The following is a 10305-nucleotide window of genomic DNA, read 5'->3' as shown; positions in this document are numbered from 1 at the left end:
GCGGCCCCCACTGGCCGTGGTTCACCGTCCCGGGCCAATGGGGGCGGCAAGAAGCCGCAGCCAGCACATCGCTCGCCCGCGCCGCTTCTCGCTGCCCCTATTGGCCCGGGACGGCAAACCGCGGCCAGTGGGGGCCGCGATCAGCCGAACCTGCCGCGTCAGCAGGTAAATAAACCGGCCCGGCCCGCCAGGGTGCTTACCCTGGCGAGCCGCGTGCCAAACATTGCCGACCCCTGATCTAAACCAATGGCCTGATTTTCAAAATTGCTGAGTATTAAACAACTTCCACAGACTTCAAGGGGGACTGCTAGATGCTCAACACTTTTGAAAATTAGGCCACTTATTTAAGCACCTAAATAAGGTTCTATGGGTGGCATTTTCAAAAGCATCTGAGTTAGGAGCACAGTCCCAGTGAAAGTCAATGGGACATGTGCTCCTAAATCACAAAGCACTTTTGAAAGTCTCACGTTAGGAGGATAATCTTAAGCACCCACTTTTGAAAATCAAGCTAAGATTTTCATAGCCCCCATTACCCTCAAAATGGCAACAGAAAAGTTGAATTGTTGCTTAAAAGATCAGCCAGTGACTATGTATTGGAGAGAAATGACAAGAGCTAATAAGGTTTCTTAATCCCAATAGCTAGCTTTGAGGGGAAGAAGGAGAATAATGATACAAATATTTTTTATAACGGATATTAAAAGAAATGGAAAACAGGAAAAAAGATATAGACAGATAATCATGTTTCGTATATGAATAGTCTTGTAAAATGGAATCCAGTCATGATATTAGCCCCAAATAATATTCTGAAAGGCTATCCAAGCAGAATGTACATCAGCTGTTAGATTACTTCATTCCTTCACAACAGTTGTTCATCTGAAAATAGCTTTCAAATGAAAAGAGACAACTACAAAAGGATTGGTTACTATAGGCAGCATGATACCGCCACTGGATTATTTATGGCAGAATACCCAGAGACAGAGCTGTAAGAGAGTTAAACTGTAAGATTAAAAAGAAATGTTAGGAAGGGGCTAAAGGAACATAGGACATACAGTAACCGGTTTTAGCTCTATACCATTGCCGTAGATTTCCTTCATAATGGCTGATGCTTGTTGTTTCCTCTCTTTGACCATGGCAGAATGTGATAACATTGTGATTGTCTGGTGGGGTTTTCCTCACTGAAAAAAAAAATCCACATTTTTACATTGTTAAGCCAGTGTGCAGAATCCAGTTGACTTTTATTTCTAGCATTGTCTTCAGAATAATTAGTGAGTATATTTATTTCTCATTTGGCTAAGCTGTCTTTTTAACAATGCCAAAGAAACTGGCAATCATTCCTTGCAAACATCTGATCAGAGACATGTTCTCCGACTCAAGGATAAGAAGTCCTGAGTGACATACTGTCCTTTGGCTACACAAATTCTGTAGCAAGATCAGTGGCAGTGGTCTGGGCCTTCTCATTTCCACACACTATGTTTAAAAAAAACCTGCAAATCTGTGATTTATTTCATATGCTGTCTTTTGTTAACCCTTGATCTACAGTCTCAAAAATAGGAAAAATTCTGGCAAACTGCTTAAAGTGACAGCAAAAAGGTTGATGAGCTTGCTAAAGCATCTTTAAATAAGCAAAGAAAGTGGATTCCCCACCTAGATAAAAATATACATCTTATTTTATTCCTGAGATAAGATGTTACTTAAATGTCTTCTATGCAACAGATTGTAGGACAAACAATGTCAAAATATTTCAGGAAACAATACACTTACCCTATTGTTAGGCTTTGTTGTGCAGAAAAAAGCAATCCCAACCCCTTTTGGTGAAGTTTCTGGAGTTTGTTATGAATGGGGATGACCTGCCTGGTCCTGGATGGTTTCTATCCTTCTGGTTGGGTCTGCATGGTACCTAGTACAAAGACAAACAGGGGGCTGACCCTCTCCAAAGAGACTGGCATCCAGCTGACATCAGCCAGCTATATATAGAACCAAACACTTCAGCTAGTCATATCTTCCTGGCGAAAGAAGAGAACAGAAAGGATTCAGCTGTACCCACCACAAAGAGAGTGTATCTCTTCCAGAGCTTATTGGGAGATTTCATGGAATGCTCTCGTCATACTTGTTCAGATCATCCCATCATCACCTTGAAGAAGAATAATCTCCATGTTATAACCAGGGGAAAGCCATTTAAAAATAAGGTGATAAATATATGATGAGGAAGACTATATGATGGGAATGGAATGGGCTAATCCTTCAATGAAAGATAAAACCATGCCTTTATAGTAGCTGATGACTAAAGTTAGTGGCAGACGGCTGATGTACAAAGCCTACTCTTAAAAAGAAATCAGAAACCTGCAGTGTTATTTGAGTTAAGACAACACTTTTACAATAGGCTACAGTTTGTCTCAAGAAATAGTACAAGAATTTGTCTCATAATGATTTTTTAAAATTGATTTCAGAAAACTGCAATAATTTAGAATCCATTAATACCCAATATACTGTATCACTTTATGCTAGAAACTTGTTATATGTACGATCCCAGGTATCCCAGGACAGTAGCTACCTTGTCCACCTGCCAAAGAAAACACTGAGGTTGTGCCCCACTCCCTTTTATGTATAAAAGGTACCCGAATGGTAGAGGAGAAGGAGATGAGGAGTCTGTTTTTCTGGTTTTGGTTTTGTTGGGTTTTTGTTCTAAAGAAGTTCTGTTTTCTGCTTTTTTTTCCACATCAGAAATTGAGTTCTTGCCTCCCTGGAAGACTCAGCAGAAGACTCGTAGGATTGTGACATCACAGTACAAAAGAAGTGAAACCTGGATAATTGAGTTTGGATGTGAGTTTTATCCAGGTTCTTTAAAACAGATATATAATTGTTAATACCTTGTAAGCAAGAGGCCCCCTCTTTCTAAAAAAATATATATACACACTGTATAAAATTCAAACAAACATACTCATAAACATAAACCTCGGCCTAAGCTTTCTCCTCAAGTTTGGCTTTTCCTAAACTCACCCCTGTAAAACCTCTCTGTTGCAGACCATAGTTTCCCCTGCCCATGAGCGAGGCTCATTTTTCATCCTTGTTAAGAGTCAACAGAAACGGCTTACTAGTATACTTGACAGTAATTCCACTGCTCTTTCATGCATGGTTTGAGCATCTGATAAAAAGGATGCCTTAACAAACACTTGAGAAAAAACTGTTTGTTAAAGATTCAATACTTTTCACCCATTCAGTAAAAGACCCAGAGAGCTCCCTGTTTCTCTGAGACCTTTAGCAAGTCCTCCAGCAAAAGCCGGGAAGACCAGACTTGATAAACCTGAGATTTCCAGGGTAAAAAACAAACCACAAAACCAACAGCAACCTCTCCACAAAACAAAACAAACAAAAAACCATATACACTTTAAAAACCCTATAAAACCATCTTTATACATCACAAAAGAAGAAGGTGGGGAAGCAGGGGAGCTAGGAAAGGAGGTGGAATGAGGGTGAAGAAGAGAGACTGTGAAGGAGGTGAGACAGTGTGCGTGGAGCATAGCTTGGGTCATCATATACCTCCTTTAACTCTGACTACAGCACTTGTTTTTTCTCATTTCCTGACTACACATAGTGTATATGGAGCAGACAGTCAATGTTTTTCAGTGACAGCCAGAATTTGGACAGATGTCTCAGTGATAAAAATCCAGAGCTATGCCTCCACAGCAGGTAATTTACAGATTTGTATAGACAAAGGGAACATAAGAATTTCCCCCTTACAATTGTTTTGTCTTCTTGCTTCAAAAGTAGAAACAGTTGCTAGGAAAGAAGATACAAAACAACAAAAACAAAAATTCAAAAGTGTAATTGTTTCTAACAATCCAAAAGTTATTTTGATCACTTTGATCCGTGTTTTGTTCTTATGGGGGTTAAGTATTGGGTCTGGTATTTATTTTTGTATTTATCTTTTCAGTATTTAGTGCAAATCCTGAAGTCTTGCTCAGTTTCGTTCAGCCCTTGTACAGGTAGAAGTCCCACTGATTTCAACTGGAGCTGTGTGTTTTGTTTGTATTTATGTTCATCTGAGGCTTTTGCTTTAAAAATGCATCCAGGAGCCATTTCTGGGGCTGATATTTATGACATTTCAGTACCTGATTAGTGGCAATGCCATGAGGAGATCAGGTCTCACATTCTTTCAGCACTATAAAGCAAAAGTAAGTAACACAAATATGGAGATATTTCATTTTATTTAAATTTACCCCCAGCTATTTTTGTCTTAAAACAGGTAGCTATGGATTTTGTACATAAGTCCAAATTTGTATGGGCCCAGTTCAGGTAAGCAGATGACTGGGAAGTAGCTAATGTAAAGTCAATTTGTAAAAAGGGCTTCAGAGGAGGTCATGGCAATTACCGGCCAGTAAACCTAACTTCAGAACCAGGCAAATTTGTAGAAATTATAGTAAAGAAAAGAATTATCAGACACATAGATAAACACAATTTGTTGGTGAAGAATCAACAGAACTTTTGTAAAGGGAAATCATGCCTCACCAATCTATTAGAATTCTCTGAGGGAGTCAACAAGCATGTGGATAAGGCTGATCCAGTTGATACAGTGTACTTGAATTTTCAGAAAGCCTTTGACAACATCCATCACCAAAGGCTCTTAAAGAAACTAAATAGCCATGGAATAAGACAAAAGTTTCCATCATGGGTTAATAACAGGTTGAAAGATGGTCAAGTCTCACAGTGAAGAGAGGGGAAAAGAAGGGTCTCCCAAGGATCTTACTGGAAGCAGTGCTGTTCAACATATTCATCAATAATCTGGAAAAGGGGGTGAAGTGGCAAGTTTGTAGATGATACAAAATTATTCAAGGCTGTTGTGTCCAAAGCAGACTGTGAGGAGTTACAGAGGGATCTCACAATACTGGGTGATGGGGTAACAAAATGGGAGATGAAATTCAACATTGATAAATGCGAAGTAATGCCCATTGGAAAAAATAATCCCAACTATACATATATAATGATGGGTCTAAATTAGCTATTACCATCTAAGGAAGAGATCTTGGAGGCACTGTGGATAGTCCTTTGAAAACTTCTGCTTACTGCGCAGCAGTGGTCAAAAAAGGCTAACAGTATGTTAGGAACTATTAGGAAAAGGATAGAAAATAAGATGGAAAATATCATAGTGCCACTATATAAATCCATGATGCACCCACACCTCGTTTACTGTGTCCAGTTCTGGTTTTTCCATCTCAAAAAGGTTCAGAGAAGGGCAACAAAGATGATCAAGGGTATAGAACAGCTTCCATATGAGGAGAGACTAAAACGATTAGAGCTGTTCAGTTCACACAATGGACAAGTAACCTCTGGAACTCATTGCCATGGGATGTTGTGATGGCCAAAAGTATAACTGGGTTCAAAAAAGAGCTGGATAAGTTCATGCAGAATATGTCCATCATGGCTGTTAGCCAAGATTGTCAGTGATGCAACCCCAGGTTCGGGGCTACCTTAAACCTCTGACTACCTGAAGACAGGAGTGGATCAGTCCATAATTGTCCTGTTCTGTATGCTTCCCCTGAAGTCTGGTAATGGCCAATGTTGGAGACAGGATACTGGGCAAGATGGACCCTGGTCTGACCCAATATGGCAGGTCTTATGTTCTTAAAGCACTTAAAAACATGGCTAATTTTAATCACATACTTTAGTACTTTGTTGAACTGGGGGCTACATTCTGTTTGTTCCTTTCACATTGGTTTATCTCTCTGGCTTCAGTGTCATATCTTACTCCGAGAAGAAAAGGATGGTATCAAATCACAACCTGAAACTTTATGTACAGAACATTTAACTGTGAACTTTATGATTTGAAAGTTGAACATTAAACAGCCTCTTTGTGAAGATTATTCAAGGGCCCAATCCAACTCCCATTGAAGCCAATGGGAGTTTTCCCATTAATTTAAATAGGAACAGGATTGGTCATATAATGAGTTTCATCTGGGGAATCGATGGGACCAGTAAACTTTAACTGTAACAGTTGCAAACAGAGAATCTGATCCTGCAGTTTACTATGGGTATCTCTATGCTGCAATAAAAGACCTGCAGCATGTCCCTGTCTGGACAGGTCAGCTGACTCAGGCTCATGGGGCTATAAAAATACAGTGTAGATATTTGGGCTTAGGCTGGAGCCCAGGCTCTGAGAACCTGTGAGGGGGGAGCGTCTCAGAGCCCGGGCTCCAGCCCGAGCCCAAACATATGCACTGCTATTTTTAGCCCCACAGTCGGAGCCCCAAGTCAGCTGACCTGAGCTCTGAGACTTGGTACCAGTTTTTTTATCGCAGTGTAGATATACCCTGAGTGCCCCCAATTCCCATAGTAGTCAGAAGAGTTCAGGGTGTTCAGTATCTGAAAATATCAGGCCATGAGTTACTAAACCCACTGTGTGTATACGTGACTCTCATAATGTCCATAATAAGGAATAAAGGTTAAAGAAGGTTAAAGACTTATAGCATACAGCATCGTGATACGGCATACCAAAACCAAAGCAAATCATGCATTTCAATGAGAGGAAATATGATTAAGCTAGTGGTGAACTGGAATGCTTTAGCCACCCTATGAAAAAGGACAACAATTACCTGTCTTTTTCCTCTAGGGCATTTTTATTTAACTCAGTCAGACTTTTCCTTTTAGTATTGTCCTTTGTAGCTCCTTGTGGGATTTTTCTTACCATGCTGTTTTCTCCAGAGAGCATAATTTACCAGAAAGGAAGTGCAGACTTAAAAGTGTGTGTGTGGGGGGGGAGATTACCTACAACCATTTCTCTTCTGTATTTCAGTTTTTTTGTTCTTATACACACCAGGGAATCTGTTCAGGCAAAACTCAAACTGAGGTCAATGGGAGTTTTGCCTGAGGCTTCTATTCACTTCAGCAAAGCACTTAAGTATGTGCTTAACTTTACACATGTGCTTACATTCAACTCTAGGCCCTGATTCTTCAAACATTTATGCACAGGCTTAACTTCACTACCTTGAGTAGTCCCATTAAATTGAACTCCTAGCAATGACATAAAATTAAGCATGTGTGTAAGTGTCTCCAGGATCAGGATTATGTTCAGTGCCTGAATGAGATTTGCAGGGTTAAGTCCCAGGTATACTTTTTTTTTTCCTGTGAGGAATGTCTCCCTCTATCTCTTTCTTTCTTTTTTGTAGTATTCACTTTCCAATAAACAGAACAGTTCTTACAGAAGGAGAAAAAGAAAGAGAGGGATTGTATACCAGATTGCCAAGAATATAGTCAATGGTAAATTCAATACTCAACTTTGGGTTTGTTTTTGTATAAACTCCTTAAATTCAGATATTTATTGAAAGTTATGGTGGTGACTATGGACTACTTGGCAGAACCCAGAGGGTAAATTAAGTAAATTACACTCTCATGCAACTTGAAAGGTGAACTGCAAATCATAGATAGATAGACAGACACACTCAAACTTACTTGTTTTATTTTTTTACTGTTCCTTGATTTTGCAGTTTACCTGTCAGTTTTGAGTTAATTTTTTAAAGCTCTCTTCAGTCTTATAGTCTAAGGTAAGAAGTATTGTCCAAAAAAGAAAAAGAAAAGATACGGTAAAAAGGAAAGTAAGAAGTGAGAGATCAGAAAGGCATCATAAGCATAAGGGGTGTGTGGACTTGACTCCAAAACTCCGTCTTCTTTTTCAATGCTTTCTCCCACCTGTGCCAGCAATGCAACTGTTAAATTTTTAACCACAAATGGAAAACTCAAACGTTTGGTGTCCAGACTCACCCCTCCACTGACAATTCACCCTCTAACACATAGGCTATTGTTGTGCCAAAGTCACGTGACGTGTCCATAATAAGGAGCGAAACTAAAGTAAATAGAGGTGGATACTTGGAAAGAGCTACTGTTCCATATGTCAAGAAACAAATTGCCAAAGCAAGCCTACTTTTTCCCCCTCTATTTGATTATATAATTCCAGTGTCTTATCCAGAGACTTTATCACATTTTCCTTCACAGCTCTTGCCAATGTTTATTTTTCCTCTAATACATTGAAGCATTTTCTGTGACAGTTATCTCACCTGCAAGAAAATCTGCATGCTTGTGTCACACAAATTTAGCATGACCTAATTTTAAAAAGGGGAAAGAGTTCGTTTTTTCTTTCAGTTGAAATCTTCTCCAACAATGAATGCAACCCAAATACAACAGCACTAGAAGCCCTAGTGAACCGAAGGCTCTGATCCTCCCATCACATCCATATGGGAGGATTCCTCAATCCATGCAGAGTCCCAGTGAAGTCAAAAGGATTCTGCTTGAGTGCAGGGTTCCACCTGTGTTGATTTAAAGACAGGATCGGTACAATAAAGAGAAAGCAAGACTGACCTGTCTATTTCAGTGTCCAAGTTGAGTGGAATAAAAGAAAACTTAAACGTAGAACTGGTTGGGAAGACACTTTTTTCTTCACAAAAAATGTCAACAAAAACAACAATTTTCCATTTTCATCAATATTTCTCCTCAAAATGTTTCAGGTTTTTCAGGTTAAACCCCAAACAATTTCCAGTTTTGCTTACTGAAAACTAAAAAGATTTCAGTTTTAACACTGAATAATTTCATTTTTTTGGTTGCTGAAAACTGAAAATATTTTGGTTATGGGTGTTCACAAAAACGCCAACATTTTGGATGAAAATCTGAAGTTTGTTTTTAGGTCAAAAGCCAGTTTTATTCAAAAACAAAAAGTTTCAATGATTTTTTTTCAACCAGCTCCACTTAAAAGTTGAAAAATTAGTTATTTAAAAAAATTCTATCCGTTTTAATAACTAAGGTGTTATTAAGGCATAAGGGTGGAAATTAGCACTTAGATGATGTGATGTGGTACTGTACTGTACCATGCATGCTCTGTAACTATGATGACTTGGACAAGTAGATAGAGAGATAAAGAAATTTGTATCCCCTTTAACTTTCCATCTTTGTATGTATGCTTCTCTTTTTTTAAAGGTACAGCTACACTCGCGGAGGCATTTAGAGTACAGACACTGCACTCCCAGTTAGCATGGGTATAAATAGCCGTGTAGACGGTCAGGCACAGCTTAGATGAGTCGAGAAGAGTGCCCTACACATCTGCATTCCCAGGGTATATACTCTACACAGCTCTCTATATGTCCAAGCAGTGCCTCCCATGTCTACATTGCTATTTTTGCTGCCTTCCTGCTGCTGGAGCTTTTCAATACAGCATGTACATACTCGTGTAGTACTTGTACTCTACACACCAGCTAAGTGTAGACAGAGCCAAAGTGCCACTAGCACTTTCTTCAGAACTTTCTTTTCAACACACATACTTTTCCGATTCTTTTCTGGGATTGGTACCAATGCCTTCTGTGAGTTAGGGGCCTCGTGTGATACCTTTGTTTGTTTGGGGAGAAGGGTTATTTTGGAGGCTTTATACCTCTGTCCTGCCAATTCCACTAACATTTTAGAGAGCACTAAGAAAACAACACCTCATCTCTTAAGGTGTCCTATCTATAAAATCTTGCAGAAACGGAAAGTGACCTTACTCCTTACAGTCTGTGTTAGCATGTGGCTGGATTAAAGCAATCCTGGGCACTAGGCAAGCCCATATCTCTGCTCCCGCAGCCTCACCCCCATGTCATGGGACTTTTCCCTATGCCAGTGGTTCCCAAACTGGGGTTCGTGAACCCCTGGGGGTTCACGAAATGTTACAGGGGGTTCTCGGGGAAAAAACTCTCTAATGGCGGACAGAGCTGTCCCTAGGGATGCCAGGCAGCACAGGGCCAGCTGCCCGAAGCCCCTGAACGTCCAAGAGCTAAGAAGATCAAAGCAAGCATTTCTATCACACTGAGGAGATTTAAATGTCAAGATTCCTTATAAGAAATGGAAAGGGAGGTGGATATTTTTTGCTGTTTTTAAAATTAAATAGGCAGCTAGTATGGTTTTTAAAATTATTATGAAGAACAAGTTTAAGCTTTGTTGTAACGTGCGTTGTTTGCCTGGACTGCTCAAGACCTGAATGCTTGTGTAGGAGGAACTCTTTGAGTTGTCTTCTTAAATACCTTCATGCTGTTTCACATCTGATACTCCTTGATGAAACATAGGAGCCTTGTCTTATAACAGGCTTATTCAAAGTGATACAAGCTACGAAAGTGAGATCTTGGAAGAGTGTTGCCATTTTCATAATGTAATACAAATTCTGTAATGATAAATAATAATTAATAGTGTGTAATAAGCATGTCATAAAAACACATTTTATATTTCCAAGATCACGGCTTTTATAATTTATACTCAGGTAAAGGAGAAAATCCCTGGAAATATTCATTTTTAGGAGGG

General features: G+C 39.5%; 1 protein-coding gene across 2 annotated transcripts in view; it reads right to left on the bottom strand.

The window, feature by feature from the left end:
* Nucleotides 1-1914, bottom strand: part of MYOZ2 (myozenin 2) — a 24941-nt gene extending 23027 nt beyond the window's left edge. The window contains exons 1-2 of one of the 2 annotated variants that reach the window (XM_024213090.3): nucleotides 1762-1914; nucleotides 1073-1175 (exon numbers count right to left, since the gene is read on the bottom strand). In XM_024213090.3, the coding sequence (XP_024068858.1) occupies nucleotides 1073-1148 (76 nt within the window). In that variant the 5' untranslated portion in view covers nucleotides 1149-1175; nucleotides 1762-1914. Of the gene's footprint in view, nucleotides 1-1049; nucleotides 1176-1761 lie in introns of those variants that run through there. The other variant, XM_024213098.2, reaches the window with a different exon arrangement.
* Nucleotides 1915-10305: the final 8391 nt, after the last annotated feature.

This window comes from Terrapene carolina, unplaced genomic scaffold (genome assembly GCF_002925995.2).
Source record: "Terrapene carolina triunguis isolate 2854851 unplaced genomic scaffold, T_m_triunguis-2.0 Scaffold66, whole genome shotgun sequence".
In the NCBI taxonomy this organism is placed as follows: domain Eukaryota; kingdom Metazoa; phylum Chordata; order Testudines; family Emydidae; genus Terrapene; species Terrapene triunguis.
Note: the sequence above shows the minus strand (reverse complement) of the source record. Positions and strands in the feature narration are given on the sequence as shown.